Below are 20,391 nucleotides of genomic sequence, written 5' to 3'. Positions count from 1 at the left end.
GCTTGCCAAGGGATGGTGATGCTCGTGATTGGAATGGTTGCTTCATCATAGAATCAGGGAATGGTTTGGATTGGAAGGGACCTTAAGGATAATCTTGTGCCAAGCGAGACAGGGACACCATGGTGAATGGTGCTGACCTGCATCTAGAGGAGGAGCCCAAGCCTCCAGGTGTTTAGGACTTGGATGCTATTTACATAGCATCCTTAGACTTTATGATCTTAAAGGTCTTTTCCAACCTAGTTGATTCTGCATCTGCTTTGCCAAAATACCCCTGTAAAGCAGCACTGGGTTAATTAGCCGTGATGTTCCTCCTCCCACATGAGCATCCCAGATTCATGCGGGATGAGCACGTGAAGAACGCGGAGGCAGGTAAGTGCCTCAGAGGCTACGGGTTTTAATTAAAATGGTAATTCAGGGTTTTCAATCATCAGTGCAATCAAAGACTTAAAAATGAAAACCAACAACAACTAAAACCCAACAAAAAAGCCACCGGTGATTGTTGCTTGGTGCTGCCAGGTCCTCCTTTTGCAGCAAACCTGCTGACAAGAGACCTGGAGAGGGGCTTTGGACAAGGGCCTGTAGGGACAGGCCAAGGGGAATGGCTTGAACCTGCCAGAGGGGAGACTGAGATGAGCTCTTAGGCAGAAGCTCTTCCCTGTGAGGGTGCTGAGGCGCTGGCCCAGGGTGCCCAGAGAAGCTGTGGCTGCCCCATCCCTGGCAGTGTTCAAGGCCAGGTTGGACACAGGGGCTTGGAGCAAGCTGCTCTAGTGGAAGGGGTCCCTGCCAATGGCAGGGGTTGGAGCCGGATGAGCTTTAAGGTCCCTTCCAACCCAACCCATTAGAGGATTCCATGATTCCTAATGCACCCCCACTGAATCTTTCCCTCTCTCTGCTCTTTTCGCAGCACCCCCACCACTCCCGCCGAAAAACATCCCGGCCACGCCGCCACGCACCGGCTCTCCTCTGACAGTGGGAATAGGTAAAGCCCAGCGCCGCGCTCTGCGCCATTCCACAGCCCTGGAAGCCTGATCCAGGGGCTGCTCCGGCGGGGGGGGGGGGTAATGTCCCTGTGGCTGAGTTTCAGATGCAGATTTAGCCCTGGTGCATCCTTCTTCCTCTGCATCCGTGGTACTTCAGCGGATGCTGCAGTCAGGGTGATGCTTTAGGGTAGGTGCAGAGATGCCTTTAACACCCAATTTGGTGTCATACTGGTGAAATTAATGTTCTCTCTTCCCCAGTGCCTTTGGAATGGGTCTCATTTCTAGATCAATTTCATTTCTAGAAATGAAATGAAACATCAGCCTTAATGTCCTGCTCAAAATTGGGAATACATAGAGCACTGTTACTACTTGGAGCAGCACTGCACAGTCTGCTTATGAAATAACAGGGTATGCAGTACCTGCCTGTGCTGGGGTATAGCTGGTCCTGCCCTCCCAAATTCCTAGTGCTCCCAGGGACAGTGGGAAAAGCTCCCTGGGGCTGGGAGAAAGAATGAAACCTGGAACCAAGGACAGCTTGAAAGAAGGGTTTGAAAGATGATGTTAAAGGCTGCAATAGGACATAAAGTGCTTATAAGCATATAATTCATGTTGCTGGGAGGGTGCTGTCTGCTAGAGGGGCTGGTTGGGGGAAGGAAGGGCTGTTCTCAGTCTTTGTGTAGGGCACTGTATGGGTACAAACCACCTCATTGCACCCACATGTACTGAGCACCTTGGGGGGTCATCACCATCACCATGAAGAAATCCCCTGCTCTGAGCTGACTGCTCTTTCTGTCAGGATTTCATTCATGCTCCCATAGCTTGATTTGTCCATGTAAGCAGCCAGGCTGGCAGAGTGTTCTCCTGCAGCCATCAACCAGAGCAAATGTGATGCCCAGCCATGTGTTGTGGTTTATTTGCTGGGGCCTGGTTTGCTGTGCACGTCAGCCTGTGCATCAAGCAGAGCAAGCAGCAGAAGTCTCTTTCCCCTTGTCTTAGCAAGACTGTATTTTATTCCTTAAATGTAGAACAGCAGATGGCTCCCCCCAAATGCAGGAACAGGGGTGGGATGACACAACACAAGGAGCCCAGAGGGCATGTTAGTGTTATCCATATGCACATGGCTGTAGCAGGGCCATGGTCCTCACTCCATCCTTCCATGCAATCTGTGCAACACAAAGCAGTGGGCAGCTTTCCTGGTGTTAGAGAGCTGCCAGCTCCCCAGGCTCCAGCCCTTGGGGAACAGAAATGCAAGAAAACAGAGCACCAAAGAAAGGAAGGAGGATCTCCCTCCTCTGGATGTGTAACACTTTGCTGATGAGCCCTGCCTCTGTGCTGGTTATGAAGTTGGATGTGAACAGCAATGTGTGGTAGCTCAGTGAGCAGAGCCCTGCTGCTGCTTGCAACTGAAATACATACACCTTGTCTGCTTCCCTGCACTGCATGGCCAGTCCTAGTTCTTGAGAGTGGCAAGCCAGCATGTTTAAACAGATATATTTAGATGTATGTGTTTATAAATAGATATTTAGTGGAGCGTGCAAGAGCCGAGTGCCTAAGTTTAATATCTGCTGATAATTCAGAGTGATGACAATGACGTAGCAATATCATTTGGATGATACAGAACAAAGGCCGAGAGCCAGCTCCAGACTCTGGGAGGATATGGGACCGTTGTGTGTGGAGCAATGATGATGAGGAAGTCTTGGCTCGGGGTGCATGCTCTCTCATACAGTGTATGTATTTCAGTCCAGTGTGGTCCATTCTACATGGTACATGATGCAGAAGCTTTCTTGCACATGAATTATATTCCCTGGCAGCTTATAAGAAAAGGTGGTTTTAAAGCATCTCCTGTAGGAAGTAGCTGATGTAGAGCCCCGTAGAGACTAGTGCGACCACAGCGCTCTCGGTTCGTGCTAAGTGTAAAATCAACTACTTTGACCACAGGAGGGGACCAGACAGCAGCAGAGCTCAAAGGTGACAAACTCCCGTCCATCAATGACTTGGACAGCATCTTTGGCCCCGTGCTCTCCCCCACGTCTGCTGCTGTTAACGCAGGAGACAAGTGGGTCAATTTTTCCGATCAATCCCCGGAAAGCGCGACTCCGGAGCGGACGCCCCGGGACAAAGCGGGGTCCCCGGCAGCGGGCAGCCCGGCCGGTGCCCCGGCAGCCGAGCCCTCGCGCCCGCTGCCCTCGCCGCTCCACCTGGAAGAGGTTCCCAAGAAGGTCTCGGAGCACCTTAAGGAGGAGAACTTGGAGCCGGTCGCCTCTCCCAAAGATTTTGGGCTGGGACAAAGAGCGACCCCGCCTCCCCCTCCGCCTCCCACCTACCGCACGGTGGTCTCCTCACCCGGACCGGGCGGCAGCAGCGGCACGGCCAGCACCAGCGGTACGTCCCGCGGCCTTGGCTGTGCTTCGGGGTGGCCGTGACCGCATCCGTCATCCCCTTCCCGCCTGGTTGTGCCTGTGCCCGGCGCCGTGCTCCCACCCAGCCGTCTCGTGCTTCCGCATCCAGCGTCTGCACTCTGCCTCCTGTGTCCTCCTCTCCCCTGCTCCTTGCTGGGTGTCTGATGGTCGGATGGGTCTGACAGCCTTTTCCCAAAGCTTCCCTGAGCTGTCCTTCCCACTTTTGCTACGCACATAACCCCCACCATGCAAAATTTGGCTGTTGCCGCAGCTCCATCCTCCTCAGTAGGCTTCAGAGTGAACATAGGTGGAAACATGTCAGATGAATGATCTGAGCAAGCCTCAGACCAAGGGGGGTATAAATCTGTTGCAGATCACTGCATATCGTCACCCCACGGTGGCAGATACCAAATAAGTCAGAGACGACACAGGTCTGAATGGTGCTTGGTCACTCAACTGTGAGAGCTTGGGTGCCCAGCCAGCTCGGGAGGAACAGCTTCCAGGGTGAACCTCTCACAAGGGCAGAACCTGAGCGGTTCATGCAGCATGGTGCTGGCCGCCTGGCTTCGCCTGCTGCATTATGAATGTCTGTGTGCCCATCAGGGCAAAGGAGCTCTCAGGGGTCAGCTTACACAGTGCCCACGGCGCTTGAGGAGGTGCAACCTGATCGTGCCACTCTAGAGGCTGACCCTAGGGCACTTTCTGTACCAGTGAAGTGTGATGTGCAAATCCCATCCCCACCAGCAATCGTGCATCCATGAAAAGTGGTTTTCTGGAGGATTAGCCCTGCAGATCCATGCAGGCAGTGGTGGGAGGTGATGGGTTGTTGGGTGTCCAACCGCTGTCACCAGCCTCATGTGAGCTTGAAGGCCATGCTGTTGCTTTGGGGGTTTGCCAGCTCCACAGATGTATGTAGGGCGCCGGGGCCATCCCCCTGAGCGTGGCTGTTGCTGCAAGTGTGGCTTTGCTTCAGTGGTGGTGTCTTTCTGTGCTGGGCTGGTGGGGTGGGTGAGCGGGGTCTGCACAGGGACTGGCTGCTGGGGCACTGGTTGGAGCTGGGACTTCTCCAGGAGTTGGCAGCAGGAAAGAGCAAGCTCCTTCCCACACTGCTCCCACCTCCATGCCAAGTGAGCCAGTGCCATGTGTGAGCAGAGATCTGCAGGATGCAGATGTGCCGATGGCTCCGGATGGATGGAGAAAACCCACTTGGCAAGGCAGCGCTGCCTGTTTGGGAGGATCCATGTGTCTTCCCCAGGAATCATCTCCTGTCTGGTGTGCTTTGCAGCCCACTCACACCTCAGCCTTACCCAGGACAGCGGGCTCTAAAAATGCAGTATTGAAATCCCCTATGAAAATCATGGAAATCTTTGGAAAGCTGCATCTTGTGGCAGCCAGTCTGGATGCACGGTGTGGATCCAGCACCGTCCTGCTCCTGCCCTCTGCACCTTTCCATGGCCACTGTTGCTGCACCCTTCCCTGGGCTTTCACATGCCATGGAGCAGAACCATCCTAGGACACCTTCCGGCCTTCATGTCCCATGGTTGCCTGGGTTCCTGGGTGTCACCAAGGGCTGGGACCAGCGTGGAATCATCATAAAATGCTTTGGGTTGGAAGGGAGCTTAAAAGCTCATCCAGTTCCAACCCCTTGCCATGGGCAGGGACACCTTCCACTAGAGCAGCTTGCTCCAAGCCCAGCATCTAAGTAGGCTTCTGATTCATGCTGTTTTACAACCTGCTGCCACAGTTTCTTGTTGTAGAGCCTATTTAGAGGTACGTACATGGATCTCCCAGGGACCTTCAATACCTGAAGGCTGAACCTCCCTGCATGAAAGCTGATGTCTGGCAGGGCTTTGGCTAGCTGGTGTCTGCTTCTGAGCTGGAGCAAAGGGCACCTTTGAAGCCTCCACCTTCTGGCACTTGTACAGTGCTGGTAGTTGCTTTCCCTGAATAATTCCTGTTTTGTCAGGCTTTTGTTGGGATAAGGAAGGGAAAATTAACACTCTGGTTCCCAGGTTAGGATTCTAAATAAATATGGTTTGAATTTTGGAGTTGTGCAAGTGAACAGCCAGGATTTACTGTCTGAACTTACCTGGGGGGAACTGCTGTACCTGGAGCAAAACGATCTGCTGAGCATCCTCTTCAGCATTGGATAACGCTTCTATTTGACTGCAAGCGGTTCCCCTTTGCAGCAAGGCAGGGGTTGCTGGGAACCACATGAATCCCAACAGCATCACCCTCTCTGAAACACTTCCAGAGGGCTGGAAAACACATTAAGCTCCCAGAAAATCCGGTAACCTTGCTCTTCCGCTCTTCTTTGTTCAGGCGAAGGTTTACCCCTCTCACCAGGACCCCCCTTGCCATGGTGGGGGACTGACCCTGCTCACTGGCTCTGCCACCCCAGGAGCTGGGGCATCAGCATCAGTTGCTGCAGGGGAGAGGCATCGTTTTCCTCCTGCCCATGTGGGGTTTTCAGGAACGCCAGAAGATTCCTCCATTACTTTTGCATAGGGATCCTGGCTGAGGGAGTCGGGTACCCGGCACAGATAGGCATTCCCTGTGAGAAATCCACTGGCATCAGCAATGCCAAAAAGCAATTCTCCTTGCTGCTGGTGTGGAGCAATGATCCACGGAAGCGTGTGCAGGGCATGTGTGAGCACCCACACCGGCTCCTGGGGGAGAGACCTCTGCTCCATGCACCCAGAGATGGGCACGGGGTGGGCAGCTCTGGGTCCAGCCTGCAGCGCGCTCACAGCTCTCCTCTGTTGCAGGTTCCTCATCCCCGGCTCGCCCCGGCACGCCGCTGGCTACCTGCAGCACCCCACCACCGCCACCACCCCGGCCCCCCTCGCGGCCCAAGCTGCCCCCCGGCAAGCCCGCTGTGGCCGATGTGGTACGTTCCTGGTCAGGAGTGTGGTGTGCACCGGGAGGGGTGGTGGGTCTCCATTCCCAGCCTGGTTAATGGAGCAGAGCAAGCCGGGTCTGGCTGTGCTGGGAAGGGTGCCCGGCTAGGGGAAGGGGTGACCATCACCATAATGTGCTGGCTGGGCTGTTGGGTCCAGTCCAGGCTGCTTCAGGTAAGTTGTAGAGAGTGTTTATAGTTATAAAGTTATTGCAGAATCCCAGCCTGGTTTGGGTTGGAAGGGAGCTTAAAGCTCATCCAGTTCCAACCCCTGCCATTGGCAGGGACCCCTTCCACTGGAGCAGCTTGCTCCAAGCCCCTGTGTCCAGCCTGGCCTTGAATCCACAAAGGATCCCGAAGGACACAAAGAGCTGATCCCTGGTGAGCTGGCACGTGATGGGCACTGCTCCTACTCAATGCTAAGTGTGTTCAATCCATCCAATTGCCATGGAATTCCCATCCTTGGTGGGGATAGGGACTTCAAGCACCCAGACCCACAAGATGCTGGGAATCATCTGGCAGTTTTCCAGGCCCAGACTAAAATGCCGTTGGCACTAAAAGAACTAAAGTTGTTCAGGCTTGCACTAACCCAGTGGGGCTGCCCTGGGATGCCAGTGGCACTGGTGGGCCTGGAGGTGCACAGAGGGTTACGGCTTGATGCGAAAGCTTCTGTTTGTTTGATGCCAATGTTGCTGTGCATATTTCCTTTAACCTGCTGTTATTTTATGTTTCTCTACAGTCCAGGCCTTTCAGCCCTCCTATTCACTCCTCCAGCCCTCCTCCGATAGCACCTTTAGCCCGGGCTGAAAGTACTTCTTCCATATCTTCCACCAATTCCCTGAGTGCAGCCACCACTCCCACCGTTGGTAAACGCATACAGCACTGCTGTTCTTTCCCCTTTCCTACCTCTGAATGTCCTTCAATATGGTTCTTCGGGTTGGCATTCATTAGCTTTCATCAGGCTTTTCAATGCAAAGAGGGATTTGAGGGGGGCTGTGATGTGTCATGAGCGTGATGCTGCTAGGGAAGCTTGCTCTGTGGCAGCCCCAGATGTTGGGGAAGATGGCTGTTTGATGAAGGTAGAGGTTGTCACCAAGTGAATATAACGTACATTGTGATGATGGTCTGTACGTTTGGTCAAAATAAGCTTTTTATGGCGAGAGATGCTTGTGCCTGGAGGGGAGAGGGGCTGGAAGCCAGACCTGGGGATCCAGGAGACAACTAATACTGTATCTCTTTGAACGACCTAAATTCAAACCTCCCCTTAAAGTGGCAGTGGGAAATAGGGTCTTGGAAGAGGCCCTTCCAAACTGTTACCTGGCACAGACACAAGCGCTGTAGGTTTCTTTTGGAGTAATGTCCTGAAAAACATGGATTTTGCCAAACCCCTCTAGGCCCCTCGCTGGGCCATGAAACAAGGAAAGTGAATGAAGTCTGGCTGGCAGCTCCCAGGCTCCATATGCCAGGCCCCCCCTGTGCTTCCCCTCCATCCCTTCCAACCCCTCTATCCCTTCCATCCCCTCCGTCCTGGCTGCTGGCGCTCCCTTCTCCTCCTCCATCCCTGCCATCCCACCCGGCTGCCAGCCCTGCTGCCCCTTGCTTCCCGCAGCTCCATCTTCCAGGAACACCTTCCTCCTTTGTCTTTCCTTTCCATGCCTCCTGTGATGAGCACTCCTGGTTTGCGTGGTGGGGAAGGAGCTCTGCAGTCCATCACTGATGAGGGCTGGCTGATGGGCTCCATATGGGAAGCTGGAACCCCAACCCTCTGAGAAGCCGAACCAGGCTGGTGGCTGTGTGTGCTCGGCCATGGTCCTGGCTGCAGCATGTCCCGTTGCTGTCACCTTATGAGCCATGGCGAGTGGTGGCATCACCACCCAGCTCCACGTGCCGTGCATTGGGTGCCATGCCCATGGTGTCCATCCAATCCCTCCCTGTAGGTTTACTGGAGTGTCCAACCTGCGTCTCCATCCTGTTGTTTGCTTCACTCTCGAGCTGTTGTAGATGCTTGTACCTGTTTGCCGGCTGTCGGTCACCGTCACAGCGTGCTGTGGGGAAAAGGAAGCATCTCAAGCAAGGGGCTGGCCAGCCCCGAGCATCCCTGGTGTGTTGGTCCTGTCTGTGCCCTTTGTCCTGCAGCTCTGGCTGCTGTTGGTGGCCTTGGCATGGTGGTGAACATGATTTTGGTGGAGGGGAGCAGCCAGGCTGAGGACAGGGATGACTGTGGGGTCTTCAGGAGGCAATGGGAGTTGTGTGCTGGTTCTGTAGGCTGAGCAGGCAACGAGTCCTGCTCTTGGGTTAAAATGTATTGTTTTTCTCTCTAACACATATATTTTTGTGAACAACAATTGCTGCTTGATGTTTTTAATGACGTACCCACCCTGAGCAGTGGGGGCTGATGCATTCAGAGTGGGTAAGAAGCTGTGTCCACTGGCCTCATGGCTCATATCATTTCCATTGGGGCTTTCCCTGGTAGAGAGATGAAATCAGGGCTCTGGGGTCACCCCATGGCAGAGGGACACTGAACATGGCATCCAGGAGCAGCATCTCCATGTTTTGCCTTTCCAGCTCCATGCAGACAAAGTGGTGGGTGCCATATTGCCAGGATTTGGCCTGGGGGTAAGCTGGATGGGGGGCAGGCAGGGGCAGATGGGGTTTGGGAGCCACTCTGGGAAAGCCCAAGCATCTCCCCATTCTCCCCACCAAGGTGGCCAGGGCGAGGGTGGGCAGTGATGCTGGGTGAGCATCCATGCAGCACTCATCTCGCTGTGCTGGCTGTGAACCCATCATGGGTTTGTCACTTAGAATACAGAGAAGATAAGGTAAAAGGTCTACAGGGCAGGGAGCAGGGATGTCTGGGCACAACAGTGGGTCGGGGACCTCTGGAGATCCCATGAGACTGTTTGCTGCTTGAGACATTTCCACTATGCTCTGCATCTCTTGTTTTCCATGGCAAAGTCTGATGACATTTGTCCAGAGTGTATGTGGAAGAGTTATTTCATAGAATCATAGGATCATGGAGTGGTTTGGGTTGGAAGAGACCTTAAAGCTCATCCAGCTCCAACCCCTGCCACAGGCAGGGACACCTTCCACTGGAGCAGCTTGCTCCAAGCCCCTGTGTCCAACCTGAACACTGCCAGGGATGGAGCATTCACAACTTCCTTGGGCGTTCTGTTCCAGTGCCTTTTCCTTTACTTGTCCTCTGTGCTGGTCTGGTTTGCTTTCGTTGTGGTTGCATGTGCAGTCTGAATTAATCCATTGCAGGGAAAGAAGCTGTTCTTTCTGTGTCAGCGCCTGTTACTTTTCTCATTAAGGTCCTTCTCTGTCTCTTCCCGTTGTTAAACGCGCTGCTCGATTTCGTTGGGGATTCGCTTTTTCATTCTTGTTTTGTTTCCTTTCTTTTGCGTTTCTTCTGCTTGTGTTATCAGAAGATGATGCTTTTATTGACAAACTGCCCACGTTTGAAAGGCGCTGTGAGACGCCTGCAGGTACTGTATTAGCAGGGCACTATCAAGACATCTTGGCTTCAGAGCGGGGTGGCTGCGGGCACCCCGAGCCCCGGCACCCATTGCTCACAGCACCTTGCATGACAGTTTCTGAGTGACAAAAAGGACTTTGAGGTGAAACACCGCCACCTCCTGAGTTCAAAAAGGTTAATTTAACAGCTCAAAAAGTCATTTTCCACCCCTGCCCTTAGTTATTTCAACAGGACTTGTTATCCAGTTTGGCTCTTGAAGCAGTTTGAGTGCAGGGAGCTGGTGGTTGTGATAGCAAAGGGAAACTTCCAGCTGGGCATCTCCTGCTCTGTGTGAGTGTGTCTGTTTATCTGCAAGTTTTATGTCCTGAAATGCAACACAAAGCACCTGTGTTTCACTGTCACTCATTCTGCACACCGGTGCGGCATGCGGCTCAGCATCCCACCGGGAAAACGCTGTTGTCTGAGACATCGCCGGAAGTGAAGAGGATAAGGGCATGGTTCCTAAAATCAGTGCTGTTAGAATACGCGATTGGAGTGCATGAGCCAAGAAGCTGCTTCTACTCTAGACAAAGAAAGATAAACCCCCTGAAATCCTTACCAAGCAGGCAAAAATACTCTTCCATCTGGGCTTCCACAGCTTTGCTTTCTGCTTTCTGTTTCCTAAGCCAAAACCAGAGTTTCAAGCCCCTCCTTTCCTTGCACGTGAACGGCTTGCAGCGCCTCGTCCCCTCCCCGTAGCGAGATAAATGACCTGCTCTGTGACTCACACTGTGTCCTTCTCTCTCCCTCTCCTTGACCTTTCCCATCCCGCTTCAACTCCTGGCCATACAGAGAATGAACAGCCTTCCCTCGTTTGGTTTGACAGAGGAAAGTTTTATTTGACTTTCGAAGGTAAGTAGTGCATAGCATACCCTGTAACCACTTGCTCCCCTTGCTCTTGCTCTCTGACTCCCGCGGTTTCCTTCCAAGGCTTCTGTCCGGCTTTCCATGCAAAATGCTACGGCTGCTTAGATGACATCGCCAGTTCGATCCGGAATCATTTTGATTTGTGCTATTTGTCCTGATGATCTCTTTCCCTGTTTATTCACTCAAAACCAACCCAAACAAACCAAAACCCAAAAGACTTTTCTCATACCGAGACTGCGGTGGAAACCAGAGAGCCAAACCGCTTGCACTGCCGAGGAACTTGACTCTGTCAACCAGGGCTTCTTTCTACTCTCCCTTGCAAGCTGCTCATCACCCTGAGCAGGCTGTGGCACGGTGTGGTTAATTACAAACCAAAGGGTGATGGGTTCTTTGCCAAGCCAGGGCCCTCTTCCCATTGGACTTTTCCATGGTGAGGGGTCGGAGGTGTGCCGCATTGCCAGCAAGCATCACTGAAATGCCAATAGGTTGTGCTGCTGGGGTGGCTGGTCAGAGGTGGTGTGAGTTTTGGGGTCCCTAGTTGATGAGAAGCCTCTTTGGGGAGGATGCAGGGGCAGAAGAGCTTGTTTTGGGGTGGATGGCAGGTTCTCTGAGCAGCACAGGGCAGAGGTATCAGTGCTTGGGTGGACAGCCCCACCTGAGAGCCCTGAGGCTTTGGAAGAAGCTTCATCCCACAGACACCATGCCAGGATGTTTCCTTATAAAACAGCAAAGCAGGGACGTTTGCTAGCAGCAGGAATTGGTGCTTTAAAACCAGCTTTAGAGCTGCTGTAGTGCTTGCAGGCAGAGCTGTGCTGGGGCTAACTGGAGATGCTGATGGCACGGGACATACCGGAGGATGGATCCCATATGTGATCCATAAGTGTGTCCCTTCCAGTACACAGCCGAATGGCTGGGATTCGGGATTGCACTGCCTGGCTGCTGAGTGTGGGCTGCTTGTGTTTATGGAGCAAACCCCATTCTGGTGAGCGTGAAACTGCAGGAGCAGCAGAAGGCAGGGATGGAGGTGGTGATAACCAGGAGGGTGGTTTCTTTTTTCCTTCCTTCCTTCTTGCCTTTTCATCAGCCACAGTGGCTGGGTCCCGAGGTCCCCTCTTGATGTTCCCCATTCCAATGTCAGCTCCTGGCTTAGACTTGGGAGGGGGCCATGGAGGAACAGCTGATGCTGGGTCAAAGCAGCCACCTTTGTATCCCTCAGTATTTATATCCTGGCACCGTGTTTCCTTTCTGTTTTCTCCTCCTCACTCTGTCTAGCACCTGCACTGTGAGAACATTTAGTATTTGGGGGTTTTCTTATGGTTTTGTGTATTGATGTTTCGGAATGGTATATTGGAATTCTTATACTTTGTCCTGGCAGTGTGGATGGTCTGGAGCAGGGAGGTGGCTTGTCCAGGGAATGCTGGCCGGCTGTGAAACAGGTTGTTCCAAGCCCTTCCAACCTGGCCTTGAGCACTGCCGGGGATGGGGCAGCCACAGCTTCTCTGGGCACCCTGTGCCAGCGCCTCAGCACCCTCACAGGGAAGAGCTTCTGCCTAAGAGCTCATCTCAGTCTCCCCTCGGGCAGGTTAAAGCCATTCCCCTTGGCCTGTCCCTACAGGCCCTTGTCCCAAGCCCCTCTCCAGCTTTCCTGCAGCCCCTTTAGGCACTGGAGCTGCTCTCAGGTCTCCTCTTCAGGAGCCTTCTCTTCTCCAGGCTGCCCCAGCCCAGCTCTCTCAGCCTGGCTCCAGGGCAGAGCTGCTCCAGCCCTCGCAGCATCTCCATGGCCTCCTCTGGACTCGAGCAGGTCTTTTGGACATCTTATGTTTCTGGGCTTGGGTTTTTCTGTGCTAGGGTCCATGTATTTGCAGACCACGGGGCAGTGTGTTCATGTGTGATGAGCCACAGTGAAGTTTGGTGGTGCTCTCCTGTACACACAGGCAGAGCTGCCTACCAGGGTCACTGGTACTCAGCTGTCCTTACTCCACGTCTGTATTTTCCACCTTCGTGTAGGGAAAACAAGGCAAATGAACCTGGTGAGCTGCATATGGCTGGGTCCAAAGCTTCATAAAGTGTTGGGGTTTTTTCCCCTCCAGGATGATCAGGTCATTTTGCCAACAGGAGAAGTTTCTATAAACGACTTCTGAAGCAGTCACTGAAAAGCCGGATTTTTGGTGGAGGCATTCCAGAGGAACCAGACTTGTCTCTCGAGTTTCTGGACGAGAATTCTCGGGTTTAAAATAGATTATACTTTTCTTTTCACATGATTTTAATTGAACAAGTTTTGATTGAAAGAGTTGCATAGTCTGTGAAGCCATTAAGAGAAGAATATGAGGTTCATGAGGGAAGTGTGGAGGGAACTGAGAGCCGGGAATGCCAGTTACATCCTCATGATCTTTATGCAAAGCCAGATTGGAAATGTGGAGGATGTTTGGTTGCTGTTCATATGGACTGAGATTTCCAAAGGCCACCTGAGCCTGGTGATAGAGCTATGTGAGATGAGCTGGTTTATTCTTGCACACAGGATTTTCATTCTGGAGAATGGAGAAATCTCATGTACATGCAGAGAAATGAGTGGACGAAATGAGACTGAAAATCAGGGGAAGGGCACCTTGGTATGAGAGATGCCAACCCCTCATTTGATGTCAGTACAGGGTCTAGACTAAACCCAGCTGGTGCCAGAGCACGTATATTCAGGAGGTGGGTTTTTCCTCTTCCAAATAACAATGATTGCATTGCCAAGAATCACGGGGTTTGCTGCTGCTGGATGGCTGAAGACCTTCCTCTCACCTTCCCTGCTGAGATTAACCTGGTATTCCTCTGCTGGGTGATACCTCCAGTTTTCTCCCCTCTATAGCCAGTCTGTATTGATGGTTTTGAATCCCGTCTGTATTTCTGGGTGAATGTGATGAGAATATCCCACTGGGTTCAGTTGGATTCTACGTGCTGTGGGGTGGTTGCTGTGTGTGTGGAGCGAGGCTGTGCTCTCTGATAGCCCATTAGTTCTGTTACGGAAAGAGTTTATACAAAACATGCTGCCTTTGCGTGGCTGGCACTGACGGGAAGTGTCAGCTCTTTAACGGGATGTTGGCCGCATTCCTGATGGATGCATAGCTCGGGGCTGGGGCCTCAGGAGCAGAAGGCTTGGGGAGCCCAGGCTGCCTCCCTGGGGTCATTAGGGTAATTAACGTGTGTGTGGTGATGGGTCTGTCCTGTGTCTGTGACATACTCAGCCTGCCCATCCTGAGTGCTGGGGCAGCCGGATGCGCTGCCCTTACTGAGCATCGCTATTCCAGGCCATGGCTGAAATCACTCCCCTGAGTCTTTTAAAATGTATGTCCAAGAGGAGCTGTGTGGCTACATTAATTTTTTACACCCTTTTAGGCTCCATTAGGCATTGGAAGGGAAAATCCCAGCACTGGAGAAGCTCATGTGTGCCGCTGGGAGGGAGTGGCTGTGGTTTTATGCATTAACTCACGGCCTGCATGGATGGATTTGTAAGGCAGGAGGAATCCTATGAATGCCATGTTCTGTCACAATTAATCCATCACAACTCAGAGTGTAATTTAAGTGACAGAAGCACTTTCCTCAGGAAACGTTAGGAATCCTGATTCCCTGCAGCCAAACCCTATTGTTTACTCGCACAAAACACGCAGCGGTGAGCCAGGACCTCACTGTACATCCCACAAAACCCACGGCAGATTGCTTAGATGCAAAGAAAAAAGCCAACAGACAACAGGGCAGCAGTGGGAAGCAGCAGATAAAGAAGGCAGGGGGTTATTTTTGAGGACAGGCTGAGCAGGAGCTCACCAGAAACACGCTGCATTTCACTCGGTTGCTTTGCTTTTCCCTCACCCCACTGTCTGTGGAGGTGCTGCCCTTCCCCAGGCCGGCATTTAATGTTGTATGGCTTGGGCTGATGCTGGCCCTTGCTTGCATGCTCTAAACAAAACCCTGGGCTCACTTAATACCCCTTCCACCTGCCTGATTCAGACATTGTAAATGAAGGTAACAGTAAAGAGGGTGTCAGGGTCCCTGGGGAAGTTGCTCCTCCAGAGACCTTCGCCATTCCTTTTTAGCTGGTTTTGGGTAAAACAATCCTTGTGCTTAACCTGATAGATAGACTGTGATACAAAGAAAGGGTTCCAAAATGGTACATTGCAGAAAAATATGAACTGGGGATGCTAGCAAAGGGCCGGTGACCTCCTGAGGGCTTTCTTGGGTGCCCAGGGGATCAGCACCTTGTACATTGGGTGAGTGACCAGAAGTTAACCCCAAGCTGATATTCCAGCACTTTCCTTGGGGGAAAGAGGAAAGCTTTGCTGTGCCAACAGTCCACGTGGCTCTCCTCTTGGTGGTGGGCACAGGGAGCAGGACATTGCTCTCCATGCAGGATCCCCATCACGCCCAGAGCTTCTGGCATCCTCTTGCAGTGATGCTTTCATCTTCAGCTGTTGTTCAGTGACTGGAATTCCTGGCCAGCAAAGGGAAACCTGCGTGTGATCATGCAGGGATGAATTATTTAAAGCCTGGCTAGCATCCATGGATATGCAGCATGACCAAAGCAAACTTTTCCCCTTCTGTTGTTACTGTGGATTGACAGCTCTGACTTTTGCACCCAGAGTCCCACGTTCTCCTTTGCAATTCCACATTTATGATGATTTGCAGATGTGCTGTAGCGTGCCATGGGCTCGGTGGGGTGAGCAGGGGGTTTGCAAGGCAGGAAAGAGGAGCATGCCAGGGATTGCAGGGTCTCCCTATGGTTGGGGTTCCTGTAGGCAGGATGAGGGCAGGAAAACTGCTGACATCCCACTTTCCCAGAGGCAACCTGAGCTCTCCAGCCAAGGGATAAGGAACCTCCACAATCCCTCCTGCTGGAACCCAGAAACCTACTGCAAAAACTGTCATGCAAAGCCTGTTGTGTGGCAGCCCCTCAGAGCCGTGCTGGGAGTTTGCTGCCCTGCATGCTGCTCCTGCCTGGGCACCTCTATTGTTTCTTTGCTTGCTTGCGTGGGTTGGGAGGGGGAAAGATCATTTCAGAGTATTTTTAAAGCCTCATCCAAAGCCTGGGGGACTTGTTGCTGTTATTTGCCCATACAGCTAGGCTGGGGCTCATGGGGATCACCCCTTTGCCCTGGTGCTGGGGGGAGCAGCGTGGGTTCTCTTTGCAGGTAAGAAGTGGAGGTTTCTGCTCTGTTGCAGGCTCATCGCGGGGCCCCAGCCCCCTGACCATGGGGGCACAGGACACCCTGCCCGTCGCCGCTGCCTTCACGGAAACAGTCAATGCGTACTTCAAAGGGGCTGACCCAAGCAAGTAGGTGCTGACTGATGGGGTCTGGGTGTTGATACGGGGGGTCCTGGTGTCAGGACAGGCTTAGGGTGCTGTTGAGGCTTGGGTGAGTGTGGGAAGGGGGAGGAAAGGAGGTGCTTTGGTCTTGGTGTATCAGTGCACCAGGCAGAGGTCCAGGCTCAGGATGCTCGTGGGGCATCCCCATGAGCATCACTCCCCATCCCTAGCAGGTGGCCAGACTTTGGTTGCTCTGGTTCAGGACCACAGGAGGTTGTTCCCCCAGTGTGGTGGGAGGGAAGCAGGGGGCTGTCACTGCACTGTCGCCTCCTGCTGCATTTTGAGCCCCTCATTTCCTCCCCCCTTGGTGTCTGTGTTTGGTGCTGCAGGTGTATTGTGAAGATCACGGGGGAGATGGTGCTGTCGTTTCCCGCGGGCATCACCCGACACTTTGCCAACAACCCTGCTCCGGCGGTGCTCACCTTCCGCGTGCTGAACTACAACAGGCTGGAGCACGTCCTGCCAAACCCCCAGCTCCTCTGCTGGTGAGCACCCACCCCACCAGCATCCCAAAGGAATGCGGGTATCCGGGAAAGCAGGGTGCTGTGCAAAAACACATGGCCCAGAGCATCTTCCCTGGAGGCCTACCCTGAGTTGGGGAAGCAGCAGAGGGGCAGGATCCCCTCCCTGAGATGCTGCTCGCACTCTAGGGGTGCAGCCCAGCACACAGGGGGGTTCTGGGCTCAAGCACCCATTGAAGCCAGCTCAAGGGGAGCTTCTCCTCACCCAGCACCCCAAGTCCTTCTCCTCAGGGATGCTCCATCCAGTCTCCCCCAGCCTGAGTTTGTGCTGAGGATTGCCCTGACCCAGGGGCAAGACCTTGCACTTGGCCTGGTTGAACTTCATGAGCTTCTTATTTGCTGAATACCCCTTCTGAGATCAGCCCCTTCGCCAGGCAGAAGAGCATCAGCAGAAAGGAGCAAGTGCTTTGACAGGGTTTGCTTCTTTTGTGCCTCACTCTGCTCATTAGACCTGTTTGCAAAAGGAGATGACCCGCAGGTTGCATCTGCTGTTCCTCCCTGGATGTGACCGAGGACAAGCCAGAGATGTGTATGAGGAAGGGATTATTTCCCTAAGCGTGGGGTTATTGTGGTCCCCGCTGGTGGCTGGCACTGCTGTCCTGCATGCTTGGAGGAAAAGCTTTCTTCTGCTGAGGTGACTTATGCAAAGTGTTAATTCTCCCTCTGTGCAGTGACAACATCCAGAGTGACACCAACACGAAGGAGTTCTGGGTCAACATGCCAAATCTGATGACTCATCTAAAGAAGGTATCGGAACAGAAACCACAAGCCACCTATTACAATGTGGATATGCTCAAATACCAGGTAGGAGTTTTATTGTAAGATAAAACTGTGCCAAAAAAAAAGTGTGCTTAACTTATAGATGTAAAAGATGGCATTTCCCTAGTGCAGAGAGGAGATAACGTGAGGTGGGGGCATGTAACCCTTCTGTATGTCACTAGATTGCCTGATTTTGAGCCCAGTTCAAACTTTCCTATGAGAACGCAGGGTGTTGTCTCCTCTGAAACCAAATGCAGTTACTGCGTCTGTAAAATGGGCTTTCTCCCTTCACCCCTATGGAAACTAAATGTTTTTTCTGTCATTTTGGAAGGTGTCTGCCCAGGGTATTCAGTCTACTCCATTAAACCTTGCAGTGAGCTGGCGGTGTGACCCTGCAAGCACTGACCTCCGCATCGACTACAAATACAATACAGAGGCAATGACCACACCGGTAGCTCTAAACAACGTCCAGTTCCTCGTCCCTGTTGATGGAGGTGTAACCAAACTTCAGGCTGTGCTTCCTCCTGCTGTGTGGTAAGAACTGCTCCCCTGGGGAAGAGTTTGCTTGCTATTTCTGCTATGCCCCTGCCTAAAACAGCTGTCCTGGCTGCAGGAGTGGGATCACCCTTTGGAAGTGGCTGTGGGTGGGGGAATGCTGGGGACCCAAACCTGTCCTCCTCTTGCACAGGAAGCATGCAGCCCCACTCTGGTGCTTTTTCCTTGCCATTCCCACAAGCAAAGGGTCAGGGCTGAACACCCGGAGAAGCTGTGGCTGCCCCATCGCTGGCAGTGTTCAAAAACCCCAGCCTGGTTTGTGTTGGAAGGGACCTTAAAGCTCACCCAGTTCCAACCCCTGCCACGGGCAGGGACCCCTTCCACTGGAGCAGCTTGCTCCAAGCCCCTGTGTCCAACCTGGCCTTGAGCACTGCCAGGGATGGGGCAGCCACAGCTTCTCTGGGCACCCTGTGCCAGCGCCTCAGCACCCTCACAGGGAAGAGCTTCTGCCTAAGAGCTCATCTCAGTCTCCCCTCGGGCAGGTTAAAGCCATTCCCCTTGGCCTGTCCCTGCAGGCCCTTGTCCCAAGCCCCTCTCCAGGTTTCTTGTCAGCCCCTTTAGGTATTGGAAGACTCCTAAAAGGTCTCCCCAGAGCCTTCCCTTCTCCAGGCTGAACAAATTCTCCTCTTCATGTGTTTTTAGGAACGCTGAACAGCAAAGGATATTGTGGAAGATCCCTGATATCTCTCAGAAGTCAGAAAACGGAGGTAATCCTATAAATGTGCATGTTATTAACTTTGAATAATTAAATCAGACAGTAACCTGTTTATCACGCCTGCACACAAATACAGACACACAGATGCCTGCTGGCACTTGCCAGGGAGGGAGCTGTTTAAAGCTAGGAGCAAAGCGTGTACTGCTTGTACTGTTTTGCCATCAGCTTTGGCATCACAGATGGGTATTAACACACCTGGTTTGGACATGGTTGTTTGCCGTGTCTTATACTCCGTTGACCCTCTGCATTGAAGTCTGATGCCTCATGTTGCATCCTGGTTGAGGAACCACAGTGCTTCTCCGCATGTAACTGATACAGCTCCTCTGCATCATATCGCTGCAGTGTCTCGAAAGATAAGATCTGGTGGGAGGATGAGGGGGTTTGCTCTGCCCCCATCCTGGGGGATACTGAGGAGTTGAGTACCACCACGGCAGTGTGCTTCACTTGCAGCGCTTTGAGCATCTCATTGCCTTTGCTGGCAAACACAGCTCTGGGATGCACAGAATTCCCCTCCAGCCTTGTAATGATCTCATGGGATTTTAAACTGCAGGCGTGGGGTCTCTGCTGGCCCGATTCCAGCTCTCGGAGGGACCCAGCACCCCGGCCCCCCTGGCCGTGCAGTTCACCAGCGAGGGGAGCACGCTGTCCAGCTGCGACATCGAGCTCGTCGGCGCCGGCTACCGCTTCTCCCTCATCAAGAAGAGGTTTGCAGCAGGTAGGTGCCTCATCGGTGGCTCCTCTTGGGATCTGTGTCCATGATGGTCCCCTCCGCTCTGCTGGCATGCCGGGGACTGTTTGTGTTGACCATTCCAGCCCAGAGGTCCTGCTACATCAAGGCATGACAGCGGCTGCTCAGTGGCAGAAGGGCAGAAGCTCCTTTGCATGAAATAAATCCTGCTTCCGCCTATGAGAGCCTTGAACTTCATGGGTTCTTTTCTACTCAGGGGTCCTGCATGGAAAAGCAAGGGCTGGGGATCTCCAGGAAGAGCTTTTGCCCCACTGTTGCATAGAAATACAAGTACTTTTCCATGTGCTGCTCATGCATTGCCATGGGTGCAGGGTCTGGCGGAGGCGGGTGACCATCCCCCAGGACTCAGGGCTGCTCTGTCGCCACAGCTGATTTCTGATCCCATTTCTAGGTAAATACTTGGCCGATAACTGAAGGAAGCTTATGCAAGTCTATGGAAAATAATATGGAAAAATACCCAAGGACTGCTGTGTGTGGAACGGGTTTTAATTACAATTTAAGGAAAATGAACTAAATCCTGCACTCGGGACATTTCTGTTGGAAGTGTCGACGACTTTCAGCATTTTTTTTTTCCTTGGAAAACACCGTCTTGACCAGTCCTACAGTATTTACTTCTAGATGTAACATTGTTAATGGTTTTAAAATGTAATTATTGTATTTGTAAATGGTACTCATTCCAGTAAGGCTGTATTTTGGCAGTTAGACACTTGAGTTTTAGCATTTTACCATTCATGAAATGGATGTAATTTAAACTGTGGTATATAAATTTAATAGTAGTACTGTTGAATGGCACAATGCTTACAGAGGTAGATTACATTTTGTCAATATATACGATTTAAATACAATACTGATAGCTGTTACGAAGGGGGTGCCTCATCAAAAGCGAGTTAAGTACAACTGACACGCTGATTTATTTTTATGTCAGTCTTTGGTACGTCTCACGGTGATGAATAAAAAGCTCGACCTTCAGGTTTAGCCGGTTTAACTCCAGATGGATATTGATGCAAATGTGGAGGTTCCTAATTCAGTCTCCCAGCAAAATGCAAGGAAAAAAAGTCACTTCAAAGAGTATTTCCTTCGAATTTCCATTACA

The 20,391-nt window shown here is 52.4% G+C and overlaps 1 protein-coding gene across 1 annotated transcript in view; it reads left to right on the top strand.

Annotated features, from left to right (window-relative positions):
• The window catches only part of SGIP1 (SH3GL interacting endocytic adaptor 1), a gene marked incomplete at both ends in the record, with an annotated part of 54,302 nt that extends 34,910 nt beyond the window's left edge, over positions 1-19,392 (top strand). The window contains 13 exons of the mRNA XM_080623232.1: positions 905-979; positions 2,919-3,362; positions 6,148-6,269; positions 7,018-7,144; positions 9,704-9,763; positions 10,585-10,644; positions 15,856-15,967; positions 16,330-16,485; positions 17,193-17,325; positions 17,612-17,814; positions 18,478-18,542; positions 19,101-19,265; positions 19,364-19,392. Of these exons, the coding sequence (XP_080479358.1) occupies positions 905-979; positions 2,919-3,362; positions 6,148-6,269; positions 7,018-7,144; positions 9,704-9,763; positions 10,585-10,644; positions 15,856-15,967; positions 16,330-16,485; positions 17,193-17,325; positions 17,612-17,814; positions 18,478-18,542; positions 19,101-19,265; positions 19,364-19,392 (1,751 nt within the window). The remainder of the gene's footprint in view (positions 1-904; positions 980-2,918; positions 3,363-6,147; positions 6,270-7,017; positions 7,145-9,703; positions 9,764-10,584; positions 10,645-15,855; positions 15,968-16,329; positions 16,486-17,192; positions 17,326-17,611; positions 17,815-18,477; positions 18,543-19,100; positions 19,266-19,363) is intronic.
• Between the last annotated feature and the right edge of the window lie 999 nt (positions 19,393-20,391).

This window comes from Psittacula echo, assembly GCF_963264785.1.
Source record: "Psittacula echo genome assembly, chromosome: 7".
NCBI lineage: Eukaryota > Metazoa > Chordata > Aves > Psittaciformes > Psittacidae > Psittacula > Psittacula echo.
This window is presented reverse-complemented; position numbering and strand designations above follow the sequence as displayed.